At 54.1% G+C, this 20,173-nt stretch overlaps 1 protein-coding gene across 22 annotated transcripts in view; it reads left to right on the forward strand.

The window, feature by feature from the left end:
* SCRIB (scribble planar cell polarity protein) overlaps nucleotides 1-20,173 on the forward strand; it is a 98,305-nt gene that overhangs the window by 53,581 nt on the left and 24,551 nt on the right. For 10 of the 22 annotated variants that reach the window (XM_040091343.2, XM_040091349.2, XM_040091353.2 and 7 more), the window contains 11 exons: nucleotides 2,042-2,299; nucleotides 2,888-2,998; nucleotides 4,179-4,355; nucleotides 4,687-4,803; nucleotides 6,342-6,530; nucleotides 7,274-7,393; nucleotides 7,623-7,679; nucleotides 10,852-10,908; nucleotides 11,617-11,700; nucleotides 15,677-16,051; nucleotides 18,016-18,084. In XM_040091343.2, coding sequence (XP_039947277.1) covers nucleotides 2,042-2,299; nucleotides 2,888-2,998; nucleotides 4,179-4,355; nucleotides 4,687-4,803; nucleotides 6,342-6,530; nucleotides 7,274-7,393; nucleotides 7,623-7,679; nucleotides 10,852-10,908; nucleotides 11,617-11,700; nucleotides 15,677-16,051; nucleotides 18,016-18,084 — 1,614 coding nt within the window. The remainder of the gene's footprint in view (nucleotides 1-2,041; nucleotides 2,300-2,887; nucleotides 2,999-4,178; nucleotides 4,356-4,686; nucleotides 4,804-6,341; nucleotides 6,531-7,273; nucleotides 7,394-7,622; nucleotides 7,680-10,851; nucleotides 10,909-11,616; nucleotides 11,701-15,676; nucleotides 16,052-18,015; nucleotides 18,085-20,173) is intronic. The other 12 variants (XM_040091357.2, XM_040091358.2, XM_040091363.2 and 9 more) reach the window with 7 other exon arrangements.

The raw sequence follows: 20,173 nt of genomic DNA on the forward strand, positions 1-20,173 counted from the left end.
CAGGTGCACACCTGAGCACAGGTAGCGCTCACAGGGCAGGAACAAGGGCCAGCTTCTCCCTGGTCCTGCCCTCCGGCTCACTGGGATTCGGCTTGCTGGCAGAACGTGCACACGTCCTCCCTCAGTCACTCCAGTAAATGCTCCTGGCTGCAGGTCTCCAGCCTCTGCTCCAAGCAGCCAGGTCTTCCAGGCTCTTTGGTCACACCCCAAGCCTTTCATCCAGCTTCTGGGCCAGCTCTTGAGTCTTCCCATGTTTTGGATTCCTACTTGCTGGCTAGTCCAGCTTGAATTTTACCGGTAGCTCTGGCACACGTGCCCAGAACAGAGTGAACTGGCGCAGTAGATGCAGAATGTGGGGACAAGGCAGAGCAGATGTGGAGTCAGGCCCAGAGCTTGGCCAGACCAGCACTGACCAGCAAGCAGCCTCTTGTTCTCCCCTGTATTTCCCTGTGCTTGTTCCTCACCTCCAGTCCTCTTTCTGTTCTGTTAAACATCCCATAATAAGTGCTGCATATTCTCACACCTCCTTCAAGCTTCCTGCAACCACTTGGCCCTTTCCTACGGGAGATGTGCTGAGACAGTCCCATATAATCTCCGTTTCTCCTGCGAATCGGCTGCCAGGTTTGGTTGCATTTCTCTGGTGTGGGTGATTCCTCTGGGTGATTGCTTTTGGTGACTGCTTTAAGGATCCACCTGGGAGTGCCTGAGCCGTGTGTCTGTTACCTGCACTCCGTTTAGGGCTGTGCCCCTGTGTGGTTAATTCGCTAGCTCTCCTGCTCGATGCCGTGTCCTGTGCTCAGCAGCCACTGCCCAGGTTCCTTCCATCCCTCCTCTTCCTGTGGGCATGTGCCAGCTGCTGCCTTGACATCCTTGTGGTTCGTGCCAGAGGTGTCCCTTTGGGGACAGTGCTCTCAGCAGAGGTGACACTGTGGAGTTCCCAGGGCAGTCCAGGGCCGCTTGTGCTTCTTCCTCCTGTCCTAAGGAGAGCAGAACCCACAGCTGTGGGTGGGATGGGGCGGGTGGGGTCAGTGCTGGGAGGGAGGGAGGGTCACGGGGGGGTCTGGACAAAGCCCTGGCAGATGGTGCATGTCAGCTTAGTCCAGAAGCTGCTCCCTGGGAAGGAGCTGGGGAGTAACAATAATATTTCTGGAAATCAGGCAGTGGGGAGTTGGGCTACAAAGCCCAGTTGCTGTAACTATTTCAGGAGCTGATCAAACCCCATCTTGGCAGCTCCTTTTTTCATGTCCCCACTGTTTATTTTGGAAAGCTTTTCCAGAACCTAATGACTAGAAACCTTTTAATTTTCAGCTTCAACTTTTTCCTGTCAAGTTTTGTTGTTTTGGCTGTGTTCTCTCAGCTCGGCTCTCCTCAGGTTTCTGCCCCTTGTACATCTGTGGAGAACAGTCATGTCCTTTCCAGTCCTTTGAGCTTCTCGGGAGCCAGTTTTAAATCTTAATTTTGTAGAAAAGACTCTCTGTTCTTTCAAATCTCTCTGTACCTGGGGTCGCTTTTAATGCCCTAGAGCTGGCATCTTCCCTGGGCTACCATGACCTTGCCCAGCATGGGCAGGCGGTGGCCCAGCGGCAGGTCCTGTCACCCCTCAAATCGTGCCTGCAGTGTCTGTGTCGGGGCTTTGTGTGACTAACGAGCGCAGGTGCCTCAGGGATAAGGCAGTAGGTGCTTCAGCTCATGCCTGTGTTGGGGCGTTGCACTGGCAATCACTGGTTTGGCTTCTCCCCTGAGACCTTTGGCTGGGAGGTGGAACATCACACGCGGCCTGCGTCCCCTTGAGCACCGTGTCAGTGGTGCTGCTGGGCAGCAGGTGTGCAGGGAACACGGGAAAGGGGCAGGAGAGCTGAGTAGGAAGGGAATTGGGATCAGTGGGAACGAGCAGGCGGCTGTGTCCCTTTGCCAGGTCACAGGGACCTGGGAGAGGTACGAGGTGTTTGGGGCTCAGGCTCGAAGCGGGGGCCACGTGCCAGCAGGACAGGGCTCCCCGGGGCTCGCGTCCGTCTGACGCCGAGTTTGCGGGTCGTTCTAGATCAATGGGGTAGACATGACAGAAGCCAGGCATGATCAGGCCGTAGCGCTGCTTACCGCGGCCTCCCCCACCATCGTGCTGCTGGTAGAGAGAGAGGGCGCGGAGCAGCCCGGCGAGGGAGACTCGCCCGGCGCGCCCCGCGGGCGCATGCACTCCCCCCCACCGCCCCCCGGCCCCGGGGACAGCCCGCCCGAGGAGACGCCCGCGCCGCCGAGGAACCACCTCTCCAAAGGGCTGGAGGATCAGTACCCCATCGAGGTGAGCTTGGCTTTGGGGCGGGGATGCTGCGGTCCTGCCCGGGTTCCCTTTGGAAGATTGGTGTTGTGTTGGGGACTGTCCTGCTGGGTTATTGGGGCCTGGAGATGTCATTGCAGAAAGGCCTGAGCTTGGGGTGGAAGGGACCTGGAAGCCCAGACAGACGCACCCCTGCCATGGGCGGGGACACCTTCCACTGTCCCAGGCTGCTCCAAGCCCCATCCAACCTGGCCTTGAAAACTTCCAGGGAGGAAGTAGCCACAGCTTCTCAGGGCAGCCGGTGCCAGGGCCTCCCCACCCTCACAGGGAAGCATTTCTCCCCAGTATCCCATCTAACCCTGCCCACTCTCAGGGGGAACCCATTCCCCTTGTGTCACTCCAGGCCCTTGTCCAAAATTCCTCTCCAGTTCTCTTGGAGCCCCATTCTAGCTCTTCTTCAGGCTGCGGAGTCCCACATGGGGAACCCCCTTATCCCATGAGTGTTCGCCTTGTGCTTACCTGTGTAAAACGCCCCAACTCCATGTCTGTCAGTGTTTATGGTCTGTATCTGATATCCTTCATTGCCTTTGACGCTGCTTCTTCTACCTTTAGGAAATTCACCTGGTGAAAGCAGGTGGCCCCCTGGGCCTCAGCATCGTTGGAGGCAGCGACCATTCCAGTCATCCCTTTGGGATTCATGAGCCAGGTGTCTTCATCTCCAAGGTAGAGTTCCAGGAAAGCTGCTCTGAGTGTTCCTGAGCTGTTGATTATTGGGATTAAGATGAAGGATTTTGATGTGAGTCCGGATGTACGGGATGGATTTGTGACATAAGGGCATAGGAGAGGGATGTGTGGAGGGTTGTTTGTGCTGGATATGCTGCTGCTGGAGCCATCTGAGGGCATATAAAAACCTCAAAACCTGTATAATGCATGCTGAACCCTTTGGAGGGATCCCAGTTAGCTTCTGAAATTGCTGAGTTCATGTTGGCTTTAATGAGCCCTGGGAAGATGCTGGCGTTGCAGAAAGCCAGTCATTACTGGGAAAGTGCTGGTGGGATGAGTGTGTCGCTGCTGGGGCACCCAGAGCTGCTCTGCTGCACTCAGGCCAGTGTCCTTTGATCCCACCTTCCCATTCCAGTGGTAACATCAGCTCCATTCATTCAGGGACAGCACACAGGCTGGCCACTGGCTGCAGCCCATTCCCTCACCATCCTGCACATCCATGCTTGGAGTAGGGAGACTGGAGAGGACATCCCTGCTGAGCTCTTTCTACTTCCTGACTTCTCTTGTCACTTGGCGATGCTGAACCTGACTGCTCTGACGCCTGTGCCTGGGTTCAGACCTTGCTAAGGGCTGTTTGGAATTCCAGGAGTGATGCCTGCCGGGTCTCTTCCTCCATGTGCCCATGGTTTTTCTTGCAGTGCATCGGCAGGTCAATGAGGCAGGATTTGCTCTTCTCAAAGCCTCGCTAACTCTTTCCCTCCATCCCTGTTTGCCCATGTGCTCACAGATTTCACCCGTTCTTTGCTGACTCCTTTGTTTCACAGGAGCACAGGTTTGGTTTTATGTTTAGACCCTCTGTAGCTCTCAGGAGCCCCTGCAGAGCACTGGGTGAGGACTGGAGTAGTACTGGTGCTGTCAGTCCTAGGCAAAACAATGGTATTGCTGGATTGGTTCAGATTAAATTCCGAATATGAGAATAACGTATGGAATTGCACTTCAAAGCACATCCCACTTCACTCTTTGCCAGTGTTCCCAGATATTCCACCTCTTGAGGAATTTTGTCTGCAGAGAGAGGGGTCAGAAGGGGCCTGCCGGGTGTTGGAGGGTGCCCGGGGACACAATCACGTCTCCGAGGAGGCATGAACCTCCCTGCTCCAGTTGTGCTGATGGCTCCCCGCAGGTCATCCCGCGGGGGCTGGCGTCGCGCAGCGGGCTCCGCGTGGGGGACAGGATCCTGGAGGTGAACAGCATCGACCTGCGCCACGCCACCCACCAGGAGGCCGTCAACGCACTGCTCTCCAACGCTCAGGAGCTCACCATGGTGGTCCGGAGAGACCCCCCTCCCCCTGGCATGCAGGTGGGTTCTGCATGAGGGGGCCGGGGGCAATCGCACACGGTGGCTTCTGGGGCAGCTCTTTACCGGGCTGGAGGCCTAGGGCGAGGATACAACCAGACTCCTGGCTGGAATTTCCTTCTCCTTTGGCAGAATCCAGTCTCTTGTACGTGCATCTCCAGCCGGGGCGTGGTGAGGATCTCTGCCATGGCCTGGTGACTCTGTCACCCGGGAACAGAAAAGGGCAGGTGCTCACCACCAGGAATAGGCTGCCAAATGAGGGATGGGGCTCATCCAGGAGGGTTCCCTCAGCTGAACTTGGGCCGGAAACAAGGATGCTCTTCTGTGTTTCCAGGAAATATGCATTGAAAAGGCTCCAGGAGAGAAGCTGGGCATCAGCATCCGAGGTGGAGCAAAGGGCCATGCTGGCAATCCGTTTGATCCCACTGATGAAGGCATCTTCATCTCCAAGGTACCAGAGCACCCAGGCACTGCTGGGGGGGAAGGGTGATCCCTGGGGAGCTGTTGGAATACGCTCTCAGCTTTCACAGGTGCATCAGTTCTGGAGATTCTCCCTCCAGTAAAGGAGACAAGTCCTTGTCCTTTCATATTTTCTCCTCTACAACAGCTACACAGTTTCTTATTTTATTTCCAGCTTGCCTTTATTTTTTGTTTCTTTGTGTTTCTTCTCTTGCGTTTTTCTCTGTAATGCAAACCCAGACATCTTTCCTTGTACCCACATTCCTTTTGGTCCCCTGTGCCTGTGGCTTCCTGCCCACTTACATGTGCAAGCTCTTTCCTCCTTCCATGGGAAGCAGCAGGAATTCCTGACCTTTTCTCCTGTGCCATGCACCCTGTGTGTAACTTTGTTCCTTTTTCAGGTGACTGCTTGTGTCACGTATTTCTCACATCACTGTTCCTCCAGAAATGACATGTTTTCTTGTTCAACTTATGCTTATCGCTTTTTGCTCCTCCCAGCCGTTTCCAAAAAGTTTTTATTGCCTCTTCTTTGCTGGTAGCAATAAGTGGTGTCATTTTGGTCTTGCTGCTGACAAAGAGGACTCTGGGTGTTCACCTTGGTGTCACTGGTTCCCTCTTCAGGTGTTTTATTGGGCTACAAACTGATGCGAGTTGTCCTCATGGCTGAGGACGCTCCGTAATTGGCAGTCAGCCCTGATAATTGATAATTGGTTGTTGTTAAGGCAAGGGAGCATTCAGCATTTGTTGTTATGTGGCTGTAACTGTTAGATTTATCTGAGTTCTAAAATTAAAGGAATACATTCCCTCTTTCAGAGTGTCCATTGCACTTTCCCCTGGGACGCTCTTAACAGCAGCAGAAGAAAACCTGGGATTATTCTAACTGACAGTTATTTTGAGTAATTGGGTTTGGTTTTCTCTCCTGCAGCATTTCAGCATTTGGGAGTTGGAAGGTTCACAGTTTAGCTGTGGCACAGAGCTGGTTTGCCCCATCTCCCCTCCCTGTTTTTCCCAATACCTGTTGGTTTGGCTTGCAGGGAACCAAAATCCTGAACTTCCCCACTCTCCCTTGAGCTACGTCACTCCCCTCAACCTCTCTTACCTATACTATCTGGAGGGGTTTTCCTGCCTCTAATTTTCCCTGGATATTTGTGGTAACCAAGAAACAAAGCGATGCTTTTGTTCTTCTTCCTGTTTGCGTGTCTGATCCCTTCCTCCTTAGTTTGTCTTCATTTGCATCTCCACTGTGTGTCTCTCCCACCACAAAATGATTTCTATGCATCATGATGTGACAGCTTTTCCTTCTCACGTGCTTCTTTCCTTGGGACAGCACATTTCAAATTGACATTCTTTTGTCTCACGTGAAAGATTCTTCCACGCCTGTTCCCTCCACCAGCCTGTGCAGGTTCTTCCTGTTCTGCCCTCTCCGTAGACGCCTCCCCTGACGTGCAGCTGCGGGCTGTGGTCCCCGTGTGCGCTGTCCTCTCCTTCCCCACGCTCTTCCCTCTCCTCTGACCTCAGCCTGTGTCGCAGGTGAGCTCCTCCGGGGCCGCCGCCCGGGACGGCCGCCTGAAGGTGGGGATGCGGATCCTGGAGGTGAACCACCAGAGCCTGCTGGGCATGACGCACACGGAGGCCGTGCAGATCCTGCGGGGCGTGGGCGACGCGCTCCTCGTGCTGGTCTGCGACGGCTTCGACCCCAAGGCCGCGGCTGCCATCGAGGTGAGCGCTGGAGCGTGGGTCACCGCGGTTCCCCCAGGCAGATCCCAGCTCGCTCTTCAAAGAACCCTGCCTTTTTCCGACCTTCTGCTGTGAATTTTTTTTTGGTTTTCGGGGTGCCAGATTTCAAAATCTGACCTGTGATATGAACTGGAGGGGATCTCCAGTCCAGAAAAGCAGTGGTCCCTTGGGACTGTCTCTCTCCTGCTGGTTCCAGAACTGTCCCACAAGAGCACCGCACTGAAAAAAAAAAAGGGTTTTCAAGCTTATTTTCACTAGGCTATTTATGCCTATTTTTTCTTGGTCAGCATTGCATTTACAATAGATGGTCTGGCTCTTTATTGGTGTTCATCTTTCCCCACAGAGTAAAGCTTCCCTGGAGCAATCCTGTGCCCTCTCAGATTTCTGTTTCCAAGGCTTAGCTAGCCAGCCTTTGTATTCCCTAGCAGAACATGAAGCCAGTCCCTGCTCACCTTGTCCCCTCCTTGCACCTGGATCTATTTAAATTCAGCTCACTTAGGCCTTGGGTTCTTCAAACAGTTGTCAGCCTAGATGGCAGTGATGGAGCTGGATGTCCTTCAGGTGCCTTCAACCCAAACCAGTCTGGGATTCTATGGTATAAGGTTCCAGGTTGTTTAAAGGGTTCTATTTCTGACTTGGTTGGGATTGTCCTGCATCTGGGGGGCTGGAATAGGGAAGTTTTGGAGTGGGCTCCCACCAGGTGTGATTTGCCGTTTGCTTTGCAGATGTCCCCAGGCATCATTGCCAACCCTTTCGCTGCTGGCATTGGGCGCAAGAACAGCCTGGAGAGCATCTCCTCCATCGACCGGGACTTGAGCCCCGAGGAACTGGAGATCCTGCAGAAGGTGAGTGTTGTGGCTGAGCTGGAAGCACGTTTCTGGAAGTCTCTAGTGTCTCCCTTGGTGCATGCAGCCTGCAGTGTGCTGTGCAGTGGACGTGGCATGGGATCAGCAGGGCCCAGCACTTGGATCAGAAACACCCTAGGATGGGACTGTGACACCTTCATGAGGTTCTAGATGCTGCAGGTGTGGAGAGAGTGCTGGGTGAGGTGGCTCTAACTCTGCTCTCTCCTAGGAGATGGAAATGGTGAGAGAAGCCACTCAGTGGGAGAGAGAAGAAGTGGAGAAAGTGGTGAGAGATCATTTGTGTAGCAGAATCTGTTTGTGGCAGTGGCTCTGTGAGTCCCAAGGCAGGTGTCATAGGTTATCTCTGCTCCACTGTGGTGCCATGGGGAGCTCTGAAGCTCTGCCCCGTTGTCTGTGCCGTGGGAGTTCTGATCTCTGCCCCGGTGTCAGTGCCGTGGCATGGAGCTCTGGGCATTCCCTCTCTGTAGTGCACTGCTCTGTTGCCCTGGCTGCTCTTTGGCTTTGCTGTACTTCCCTGTGCCCCTCTCTGGTGATGTTCCTGTGGTATTCACAAAGACCACTCTTGTTACTTGCTGGTACCTCCTGGCCAAGCTGCAGCTTCAAGAAAAATTGGAAGTCCTAAATTTAATCAGTTTTCTCTGTCCAGCACCCTGTGACTGCCTGAGCTTTTGTGAGCAAAGATGAAAGCACACAGCTCCGAGCTGCCCTGAGTGGAGAAGTGATGCTGTTGATCAGTCACAGCTTTGTGCTCCTCAGTTCACGTGGTCATTTCTCTGCTTTGCTGTGAATTTTGTGTCTGCCCACTAGCTCAGCCTTGCACAGAAAGAGATCAGCAGACTCGAGCCTCTTGAGGACTTAAAGTTTCCAGTCCTCCCTCTTAAAACAGTAATTTATCCAGTCAGAGTCAGTGGAAGAAGAGGGAAAACTGAATTCTTCAGTGTTGTCAGTGGGGAATCTGCTCTCCTGGCAGATGTGTGAAGGTGCTTTGTCAGGTTTCTGGTTCAGATGCACCTGAGGTTTCCCTGGGTTCTCTCTGCAGCTGCAGTTCCTGAGCTTGTTCACTTTGCTGCCCTACAAGAGCAGGGTGAGGGTGGCAGTTCTGGATGGAAGCCAAATGACCTTACAGAATGATCTTCAGCCTGATGCAGTTGAAGATGTCCCTCATTGCAGGGTTGAACAAGTCGACCCTGGAGGGTCTCTTCCAACACAAATCCTGACTAATTTGGGTAGGAGGAATCTCAGAGTTCTCTTGGTTCAGCCCAGAGCAGAGGCAATTCAAATCAGATTTAGGTTTTTTCCTGTAAAATGTCTTATTCCTTGCCTGGGCAGGAACTCTGAGTGTTTTGATGTGGTTTCAGCAAACCTGATTTCATTGTGTTCCTGTCTGAGCAAAGGATATTTCTGCCAGTTTTAATGTTGGCAGTATATGGATTTGAATATGGCTATATGGATTGAAATATGTTCCAGGAGACTTCAGGTGCTGTGGGTCAGTATCAGCATTCCTAACACCTGTGAATATACCAAAGGTGGCCCCAGACTGTGCTGCTCAGGGGTGGCATTTGTCCAGCCTCAGGTAGAGGAGGACTTTGCCAAAATTTATACTGAGATTACTTAAAAATACTTGGGTCAGAAAAAGCCCAGAAAAACCTTTATGACTGGTGAATTAGCAGTGGCCATATGTCATTTTAAAGAAGGCTGATGTATTTTGGTGCCCCTTCCCTTGGTGTGTCAGGAGGAGGCAGCAATGGATGCTCCAGGCTCCTTGGACCTCCTGGGCTCCTGAGGCCCATGAGCAAAGAATGTTTTTCTGCTGGGCCTTTTAAACCTTGAATCTGGGATTATGTCTCTAAAATTGGTTTTGATGATTAAATTTATCCCAGTGGAGTCAACACTCCATCATGGCCATTGGGATACTGAAGGAAGTTCCTCTCCCAGGGCCAGATCCCTGGTAATTTCTGTCACCGCTTTTTGGACTGTTTTCCTTCCTCTTCAATGTTTCATGTTCATTCTTGCACAAGATCAAGAAAGACCAAACGTTGTCTCCAGCCCACAGCAAGCTGTGAACTGAATAACTGGGAGGAATTATGCCTTTTCTCTACTCATGGTGGAAGTTTTCAAACCCATCCACTGCTGACACCTCTTGCCTCCAGTTCTCTGATAATTCAGTTTCTAGTAGAGGTGTCAGTAACTCTTGAGTCTCTGACTCCTGGGGCTCTCTCCTGGCTCTGTGGCTGTAGTTATTTTTCTAGTCTTAAAGCAGATCCTGCTGTTGTCAGAGATGGATTTGGAGCGTGCCACAGCTCTGTCTGGGCTGACTGGTGCTCCTGTCACTCCTCAGAATGTGACCTCAGAGAAGAGTCACACATCAGATTAGTGTCACCTGCAACCCTCACCCTACAGAGAACTCTTGGCCAACATGAGCATAACCAGATTCAGAATAAACTTTACCTTAAAAATCCCTCAAATATCCTTTTGGGAGCTGTGATCCTCCAGACCATTAGTGACTTTTTGTGCTGCTTATCCTTGCTTGGAGGTCAAGGGGTGATGTGGGGCAGTGGGAATCTGTAAGGCATGGAATCTGCTAAAGAACAGGGCCCGGGTGCTCAGCAGAATTTTCAGCTGACTCCCTCTCAGCTGCCTTCTACCTCAGATCCTCCCAGTGTCAGGACTTAAGACCATCTGGTTCCTGCTTGGGAAGAACAGCTGTGAGGGTTCCAGAGACAAGGGAAGGATGCTGCTGTGCTGTCCCCAGGCCAGAGGTGTGCCAGGTGACAAGTCACAGAAATATCAGTGCCCAGAAATCAATCCTTAGCACAAGTCCTGCGCTGTTCCCTTGCTCTTGCAGCCTGGAAGCAAGCCCGTGGCTGGGGCTTTGGGGATTGGTCACTGGTCACTCTCTAATGCCCCTGCAGTGCTGAGTGACCACAGGCTGGCAGCTGGTGCTGAGCCGAGCCCGTGCCGAGACCTTTCCGTCCCTTTGTGCGTGTTTGCACCATTCTGTGTGCGATGCTGTAAGCCAACAAGGCCTGTGCTCTGTAGATTTGTTTCTCCATTCCCTTCCAGCCTGTCCTGTCTGTGCTCCATCAGGGTGTCTCTTCCAGCAGTGAGCAAGCTCCTCCTCTCCCTTGGTGTAGCTTATGCTTGGGGGCACTGCAGCTCTCCTTACTTTCCCAGGATTGTCCCTGCTGAGGATCTCGGGGACACCTGCTCTCCCCTCTCACCTGTGGCACCCAGGTGATCTGGTTCTCTCCCCGTCCTTCCTGCTGGCAGTGAGAGTGCAGGTGCTGAATCCCAGCTCCTCCTTCCCCAGCCCCAGTGTTGGTGCTGGGTTTGTGCTGGCCCTGCACCCGTGTCCCCTCAGCAGTTCCTGCCCAGCACGTGTGACCTCTCTGCCTCTCTCTTGTCTCTCTGCTCTGGCTCTGTCTGTCCCACGGAAGGAGCGGATGCGTAGGGAGCGGGAGGCAGCCACGCAGCAGCTTGAGGAGGAGGCGGAGGTGAGCGGCACAGGGGAGGGGCTGGAGAGCCTCAGGAAAGGGCTGCAGCTAGACTGGAAGGCTGCAGAAGTCCCCTAAAAGAGTTTGTTCCCCAAAGCTTGTGTTCTCCACTCCCTCCCCAGAAGGATGTGGCTTTGGGGATAAGAGATGAGATCAGAACTGAAGAGATGTGTCAGGGATTGAGGAAAATGGGCTGGGTGAGAAACCTTGGCTTCTATTTAGGGTTAGAAAGGCAATACATGGGAAGCAAAATTGAGTTGAAGTCAAAGTTGTACAGTGAGTCTGAGTTAAGGTGGGAAAAAAGAACGGTAGGGGAATTTGCAGGCCTGGATTCGTACGTGTGTCCAGATGCAGTCATTCCGGGTGCCGTTGGAACAAACGGGTAGGTGTGGCACATTCTCTGCTCCGTGAGGAAGTGGACATGGGGAAAGGGTGAGCGGAGGGATCTGAGCTGTAGTGGGTGGCCAGGGGTCTGCAGTGACACGTTCTCTGTGGGGTTTCTCAAGCCTGGCTCCTGCCGCGAGTTCACATGGTGCTGTTTCGGGCAATTCCAGCTCTTTTTCCAGGCAGTGGGCACTCATCAGAGTTTGGAGATAAGGCCTTGGTTATTACTGGGGTGGTTCCCTTTTCACTGCTCTTTCTCATGGATTTAACTGACTTTGGGCCTGACCTGTTCCTGGTGTTTGTGGTGTTTTTACCCCTCTCCAGAATGTCCCCAGTGAGCCCCTGCGCCTGGACTACCGGACCCTGGCCGCGCTGCCCAGCAGTGGCCTGCAGAGAGGCAACCGTGCCGTGAGTGGGGGCTGCGGGTCCGGGGGGGCTGTGGAGGGGGGGTCCCTGCAGGGGAGGCACTGAGGGGCTCTGCAGGTGTATTCCCAATACCTTCCTTCCAGGACCTGCCCTCCGCCTGTGCCGCAGCGTGAGAGGTGGCTGCATCCTCTGCAAAGGAAAACTGGGAAGCAGAACTGCGGGGGACTCAGGCACTGAACCAGGAGATAGCTGAGAAAGAAAGATGGGAATAAGAAAATGAGGAGAGCGAGAGCCAGGCAGCTTTGCCTTTTGGGAAGGGAAGGGGCAAAGTTTGAAAAGTTGGAAAAAGCAGAGCTGGAAACAAGACAGAAAGAACAGCCTGGTGGGAGAGAAGGGAATGTGAGTGGGAGAGTGCAGGGATTTGTTGTGGAAGGAAGAGGCTCCAGGAAGCTGCCAAGGAAGGAGAGAAAGATTCTTCCTGACACCGTGACGACAGTGTTGTGTGCACAGCTCAGTTGTAAATCCATTGTGGGTTAGGAAGCGGGAGGGATGAGGGTGCTGACTCTGAAAATATTAAAACCAGAAAAGGTTTAAGGCCAGGTTGGACAGTGCTTGGAGCCGTGTGTCTAGTGGAAGTGTGCACCCCTGGTGCTTTAGTGGAAATGTCCCTGACCATGGCAGGGTGGGACTGGCTGTCTTCAGGGTCCAACCCAAACTGCCCTGAGGTTCTGTCAAAGCTGAGATTCCCCCCGGCCTGCAGCACTGAGGTGGCTGTGGTTGTGTGTCGTGACTGAGCCCCATAGCTCCTGTGTCCTGTTGTGTACCATGACTCCTGCCGTGGACATTCCTGTCCTGTGCCCTGCCAGGCAGTCCCTCATATGTAGAGGCCAAGAGAAATTCCAGATTTCACAAACTTCAAGGATTACAAACTTAACCTCTCCTGTGTTGTTTAAAATCTCATCTTTCCATCTTTTTGTTCTTTTATCTTTCCTGCATCACACCCATTCTGCTGTGTTTCTGCCTGCTCCTTCACACATCCTCAGTCTTCTTCCTTTGCTCCTGTTGCAGCAAAATCTCCCTTTGCTGTCATCATCTCATTCTGCATTCCCGTTCTGGTGTTTCAGGATCATCTCTTTTACCTTTCCTGTCTCCATCTCATTCCATGCAGCCAGGCCTTCTCTCCAGTTCCCTCTCCTCTGTTACTCCAGGACTCACTCCAACAGCAGCTCTGCTTTGGCTCCAGCTCTGCCTCCTTTGTTCCCACACTTCCCAGCTTTGGGGTTTTCCCTCTTGCTGTCCGCACAACAAAGCAGTATCAGGAAAAGGTTTATTTTTAGCATCTCTGAGTGTAACTCAGGAGCTGGAAGAGGGGGAGAGTCAGCCCCAGGCAGCAGCTGCCTCCGTGCGGGTCAGCTTGAGCACGGTCCAGAGCAGAGCAGCATTTGGGGTTGTGCCGTGCAGCCGGTGTCAGCCCGGGAACGCCAGGCACGGGAATGTGATGGGCGGCTTCTATAAATGTCCCGTTTCAGGGAAGGGTCCATGGGTGCCTGTGTTTGTCCAGCTGTCGCCAGCCCTGTCTCTGCTCTGGTTTGAAAAGTACATCTGCCTGGCTCGTGGGGCAGGGAGGTTCTGGTGGTCCTTCAGGAGCTGTTGGGTGACCGCTGGAAGACTGAGCCAGGGTCAGTCCAGCCAGTGGAGAGCAGGCGGGTCAATAACAGCTTGTCTGTCTCTGGACAACCTCATCCTAGTGACTGGTGCTCTTGCCCTGTTCCCATCGTGGTTTTCTCTTTCTCCCTGTCTCCAGGCCAGTTCTCACCACAGATGTTCTCTGAACAGTGACTGGGTGTCTTTTACTGCTCTTGTTCCCTGTGAGGGGGCTGCAGGGAACTGTTCCTGCCCTCACCGTGTGACATGAGGATCTGTAGGGAGCTGTTCTTGCTGTGGGGCAGGAGGAGGTGCAGGTCCGTCTGTCTGCTGTGGAACAGGAGGTGTAGACCTCTCCAGTGACCGCTGTAACTGTGGGTGGAACTGGCCATGAGGATTTCCCGAGAGCAGCCCCCAGAGAAGGGAGCAGGTCGTGGTCTGTCTTGGATTGGTCTGTGTTGCCGCATCTGGGTCCCTTTGTGAGCAGGATTTAACAAAGGCTGATGAGATGCCCATTCAGTTTGTCCACTGGAACTGAAAATTCCCAGTGGAAGCAGCATGGGAATGCTCGCTTGGGGGATGCTCTTTGCCCATGCACCCAGTGCACTGCAGCCGCTGGATAGAAGCTGTGGGTGCCCCATCCCTGGAAGTGTCCAAGGCCAGGTTGGATGGGACTTGGAGCAGCCTGGTCCAGTGGGACGTGTCCCTGCCCATAGCAGCGGGGTGGAACAATAGGAGCTTTCAGGTCCCTTCCCACCCAAACCATCCTGGGATTCTGTGACTCTGACATTTCCCTTACAGAAGTCAAAGAGCTGCTACAGTCTCTGTCTTCTGCATTGAAAGCCAGACCCGTGAGGGACTGATCACAGCAAATAGATCAAAGTCTAGTTTTGCTTTCTGGACTATGAGAAATGGGGAAGACTTGACATGTCTCAATGCAAGGTCTTCATGGTTAGTTAATTAGCAACCTGTACTTTCTGTTCTGAATCTGTTTCTCTTCAGTTTCTTAATTTGATTCTTTTTTTTTTTTTTGGCTGGTTGATTGAATTTAAGATTGGGTTTCTTTCAGTGCCAGGGAGGATGTAGGGTAGCACATGTCTGTTCCATCTGCAAGCTGGGAAAGCTCCCTGCATTGCCCAAATTTCTTCTTACCCAAAATAGAAATTGTGGCTTGTCTGACAGGAATAGCCCCGGTGAGGCCGGGGAGGGAGGAATCCCTCACCAGGACATGTTAGAGCAGGAGCTGGAGCTTACAGTGAGACACAGATCCAGCCCAGTTCCAGTCAGGTCCAAGAACAAAACAGGGGCTGAGGCTCCCCGTGGACAGTCAGGCATTATGGCACTGAGGAAAAGGGGTTAAAGGTAGGGTTTTTACATTGAAAAATCACACACAGCAGAATTTCTCAGGGTAGCGCAGGCTTCACTGGTGACGAAACACGATATGAGCCAGGGCTCTGCCAACCACAGAGGTTGGGCTGGGGGTTAGGGGAGGGCCTCCGAAATTCCTGAGCCTCCCAGCTGCCATTGTAGTCACCAGCCCACCCTTGAGAGCTATTTTGGTGACCACTGCCATGACACGGGAGCTGAAGAATTTGCTCTGAGCAGGAGAGGTCTTTCTGCTCCCTGGAGGCACTTGGATGGAAGCTTTGGTCCTTGCTCTCTGCCTGTCGCTGCTCCCCTAAGGAAGGCTCTGGCTGGGGTAACAAACTCTCTTCTACGGCATTAAGAGGAAGTGTCAGGGCTTCATTTGGGGCCTCAAACAGAGCTGGGACTGCCTCAGTCCTGCCAGCAAGAGCCACCCAAAGGGTCTGCTCTGTCTGCTGCACCGAGCTCTGCTGTTTTGGGGTGTGCTGTGATGCAGTGGGGCCGTTAAAGCATCTTCACCTGTGCACGTATGGTAGAAGGGCACGGGGTGGCTGCTGTGTGACTCTGTGGTGGCACTGGGGTGACAGCAGAGGCTGGGCCATAGGTGTGGGGCTCAGTGAAGTGGGGATTGAACTGGAGGAGCTCCAGAGGTGCCTTCCAACCCCAGCTGTTGTGTGATTCTGTGCTGAGGCGAGCGGGGAGAGCACGTACTGGTGCAGGCGTTGGCAGCGGGTTTGGCTGGGGAGCAGCTGCAGGAAGGTGTGTGAGCTGCAGGAGTGCAGGGAGCGCCTGCCAGCTCCCCTGGGTGTGTGTGCACAGCATGGTCCTCTCCTGGGAGTGACACTGTGGGTCACAGATCGGTGGCAGAGCAGGGGAGAGGGTCGGGATGTGTGCTGGCATTAGAGCTGGGATTCTCTCCCCTGTCCTTCAGCAGCTGCTCCGAATTTTCTCCCTCCTCTTCTTTACTCTGTTCTCCTTGTTTCTCTCCGCTCCTTCTGTTTCCTCTCAGCCTGTTGAGTGTGCTAAGCCCAGCTCCAGCATGGAGGGTGACTGCGCGGTGCTGTCCCCTCCCGCGGCTTGGGACAGCCGGGAAGCGGCCCCGGAGCCGGCGGCGGGCACGGCCGGGCCCCCTCAGCGCCCTGCGCCTCCGCAGCAGCCCACCGGCGGGGCACAACGGCCCCGGGGAGACAGGCGGGACCCCGAGGGGTGTCCCTTGTCCCAGGAGCAGCTGCCAGAGGCGCCGGAGTGTTTGATCGACTCGCAGCCCATCCCGTTCAGTGAGAACCCCTTTGTGGTGGCCAACCGCAGGGGCACGGCTGGCCTGGGGGGGCCCCCCCTGGGCTATGGCAGGGGGGGCGTGCTGAAGACCAGCCTGTACTCCAAGGCAAGCAGCGTGTGGCGTGTGGCATGCACTGACACGGCCCGGGCCACTGCACCCTACTAAACCCCGGTGCCGGGCAGCACGGCGCCCGTGGGCCGGTCCCCTCCACCCCGTGTGCCCCAACGCCGCCATCGGCCCCAGCAGTGACCGCACCATCCTCTGGCCACTAACACACCCTGGGGATGGGGATGCGGGCACTGCTGAGGGGACAGGGCGGCACCTGTGACTTCCCTGTGGCTCCGGCTCTGGCTGAGAGCAGCGGTGTCCCTGTGCTCCAGGTCTGGCTGAGAGCAGCGGCATTCCTGCACTCCGGGTCTGGCTGGGAGCAGCATCATTCTGCGCTCCGGGTCTGGCTGGGAGCAGCAGCAGCATTCCTGCGTTCCAGGTCTGGCTGGGAGCAGCAGTGGCATTCCTGCGTTCCAGGTCTGGCTGGGAGCAGCAGTGGCATTCCTGCGTTCCAGGTCTGGCTGGGAGCAGCAGCAGCATTCCTGCGTTCCAGGTCTGGCTGGGAGCAGCAGTGGTGTCCCTGCCCGCCGGCTCTGGCTGGAGCAGCAACGGCGTTCCTGCGCTCCGGCTCTGGCTGGAGCAGCAGCAGCATTCCTGCGCTCCAGGTCTGGCTGGGAGCAGCAGCAGTGTCCCTGCGCTCCGGCTCTGGCTGGAGCAGCAGCAGTGTCCCTGCGCTCCAGGTCTGGCTGGAGCAGCAGCAGTGTCCCTGCGCTCCGGCTCTGGCTGGAGCAGCGGCTTTCCTGTGCTCCAGGTCTGGCTGGGAGCAGCAGCAGCGTTCCTGCGCTCTGGCTCTGGCTGGGAGCAGCAGCAGCATTCCTGCGCTCCAGGTCTGGCTGGAGCAGCAGCAGTGTCCCTGCCCGCCGGGTCTGGCTGGAGCAGCAGCATTCCTGCCTGCTCAGCAGGTGGTGGGGAGCTGGCAGCACTGGTAGAAGATCACTGCTGGTGCCACTGCTGCTCCTGGCACTGAGCACAGCCCTTCTTAGACATCTGGAAAGCACAGCAGATCCAAACCCAGGAGCTGCTCCTCCAAGTGACGCTACTCGGTAGATTGAGACTTTGGAATTTCAAGGGAGAACTTTGCTTTCTGCTCTGGGAAACCTGCATTTGACATTCCTGCTGTTGCACAGGGAGCCTGTGGGGAAGCAGGGACTAGACCCAAAGATGCTGTCCTCCAGATGGGCACCACATTGCTCTCCCCTTCTTCCTTCTTAAGCTTTTCAGGAGGTCTGAAAATCAAAACAGCCCCATACACAGCGGATAAACCAATCAATCAACAAACCAAATCCCCAGCTGTAGTGATCTTGGAGGTAGGAATTTCACAGGTGTGTAGCCAGGTGAGCTTTGAGCAAGGTATCAGGAATCTGTGCTCCAGTATAAACTTCAGTCCTTCAGGCTTGGTGTGTCAAAGTACTAACTTGATTCAGCTGACCATGTGCTTGGCTGTGGTGTTAGTATCCAGTTCCCTAAATCCCCGATGACCTGCCTCTGCCTTAAGGCATTTGAAACACTCGTGAAACGTGCTGCTCATGCTGCAGCTGGTTCCTGGAACGCTGCTGGGGAGCTGAGCCTCAGTGCCAGTGGTTCCTCTGGAAGCCCTGGCTCCCTCCAGCCAGGAATGGCTTTTTTTGCTGAGTGTCTGTAGAGCAGGAGCTTTGCCTGGACCGTGATCCTGCCTGTGAGTGCTGTGGGCAGTCAGGGCAGAGGATTCCTGGGACGGGCTGTGAGGCAGAGGCTGTAACCTGATCCAGCTGGCCTTGCGGGGCGCTGGGATATGGTTCCAATGTTTAACGTCATTCCCTGGCTGTTTCCAGCACTTTTTGGCATGTGCCAGCTGCTGCTGGGCCCTGCTAACCTTGTTCCCTGGATGTCCAGGGTGTCCCAAGCCCCTGGGCTGTACAGACCCCCTTCTGCCGTAGAGTAACTCTCGAGCTTTGTCTTGAGCTTTGTCTTCTCTCTTTCAGGCTCCTGTGGGCGAGTCTGGGACAGGAAATTCCAGGCGTGAATCCCCCTATTCTCCCAGTAATCCACAGGTGAGACTGTCCCCAGGACAGGTGGGATGGGAAGGGCAGGGAGGCACTTCCAGGGATAAAGGACAGAGGTAGCTGAGGGCAATTTCCATCCTTGAGTGACGCTGTCAGGGTGGAGGGGATCCATCACAGCAGGCAACCAGAGGGCAAGAGAACAACTCCCTCCTTCAGAATGACTCAGAGAGCCAGGAGGGTAATTAGCTGGTCATAAATGAGCTCTGAGGGTGAGCTTAATTGCAGGGTGATGAGGAGGGACTACAACATGTAGGTGTCAGTTTTTTGGGAAGGGTCTTTTTGGACCAGTGCCTTGTACAGAGATTCTTTAATTCTGGCAGCTGGTGCGTGGTAAGAACTGGAGGAGCCAGGATTTGGAGAAGGATCTTGGGTCTGTAAAGCAAGGCTGCCCTGGTTCTCTGTGTGAGACTGGAGGTGACCCACGTGAGCTGCTGGGCAGGAGGTGCAAGGATCCTGCCACAGCCAGTTCTGGGTCACCCTGCCCTCAGGGAGTGGTTTGCTACAGCTCCTTGCTAGAGGCTTTCCCTCTAGAAAGGGAAGGGTCTTTGTTTCCTGTATATGCTGATGATTTTTTTCTTTATAAACATTACCTCTTATCCCTTGATATTTGTATTCCTTATTTATCTCTGAACTTTCCTTTTCAATATCTGAGTCTTTGATTCACCTGTCCATCCTGTGGCAGAAGGTATCACAGCTCAGCTGAGCCTTTTGAAGTTAAATGAACTCAAATAGATTTTTTAAATTTTCCCTTTACAGTCATTGTCCATTACTGGGTTTTATACTGGGGGCTGGAGTGAATTGCCAGTTGTACTTTGTTCTTTGTCCTTAGTCATTTTGGATGTGTTGTGTTCCTTTTGGAGTCCAGCTGTTCTCCAGCTACTCTCCCTACCAGCTCTGGCACTTCCCTGGTCTTCAGTGAACCCTTTCACTTCTGGAGCTGGGCAGGAGCTCTTGAGGTGAACAGAGTCACCTTGGGGTGAGGTGGCTGCTGAGACAGGCTTAGGAGAAGGGTCCAGAGCATGCAGGAAGCTGTAGGAGCAGCACCTCAGTGCATCTCTGTTTCTTCTCAGCCTGTCCCACATCTCCCTCAGTTCTTGGATCGTTTAGAATTGAGTGTTCATCAGGAACCCAGCGAGCTTAGAGGGTGATACTGTTATAGCTAAATTATTTCCATGCACTTGGTTCTAGCTGTGTTTCCCTATTTACATTTCTGACAGCAGCTGCGTTTTTTGTAAGTTTTCCTTTTACCACGAGTGCCAGTTTTTGTTGAGGTGGTGTCTTGGTTTGGGAGACAGATGGGTTTTCACAGAATCCTAGGATAGTTTGGGTGGGAAGGGACCTTCAAGACAATTTCATTCCAGCCCCCTGTCATGGGCAGGGGCACCTTCCACTGTCCCAGGTTACTCCAAGACCTGTCCAAAAAGTCCTTGGAGACTTCCAGGGATGGGGCAGCCACAGCTTCTCTGGGCACCCTGTGCCAGGGCCTCGCCACCCTTGAAGGAAAAAATTTCATCCCAAAATCTCATCTAACCCCTCCTGTGGCAGTGGAAAGCCGTTCCCCCTTGTCCTGTCCCTCCAGGCCCTTGTCCAAAGTCCCCCTCCAGCTCTCCTGGGAGCCTTTAAGGCAGTAGAAGGGGCTCTAAGGTCTTCCTGCAGCCTTCTCTTCTCCAGGCTGAACAGTCCCAGATCTCTCTTCTTCTGGGGATTCATGAGTCTTGACCTCCAGATTGTTGCTCCAGAGCAGAAATTCTGAGGAATTTTGTCTCTTATTCTCTGGCCCCATCCATTTTTAATGTTAATTCCTTGGTTTCAACATCTGGTCATCCAGCCAGAATTTATTGGCTTATTTCAGAGAATCCCTTGAGGGAAATGGAATCCCTTGTCTCCAGTTGGCATCGTGAGGGTCGTGCCTGGCCTCGAGTTCTGCAGGGGGCGGGGGAAGGCAGGAGGTGTTTGTGGTGGATCCGTGTGCGCCAGGCAGGGCAGAGGGGGCTTCCCCGTGGCGGGGACCCCACCAGCCCCGGCTGCTGCAGTCTCTCTGCTCCTCTCCTGTGGAAAACCCAGTCTCTCCGTTTTC

The sequence above is a fragment of the Hirundo rustica genome, assembly GCF_015227805.2.
Source record: "Hirundo rustica isolate bHirRus1 chromosome 1 unlocalized genomic scaffold, bHirRus1.pri.v3 SUPER_1_unloc_1, whole genome shotgun sequence".
NCBI classification, from domain to species: domain Eukaryota; kingdom Metazoa; phylum Chordata; class Aves; order Passeriformes; family Hirundinidae; genus Hirundo; species Hirundo rustica.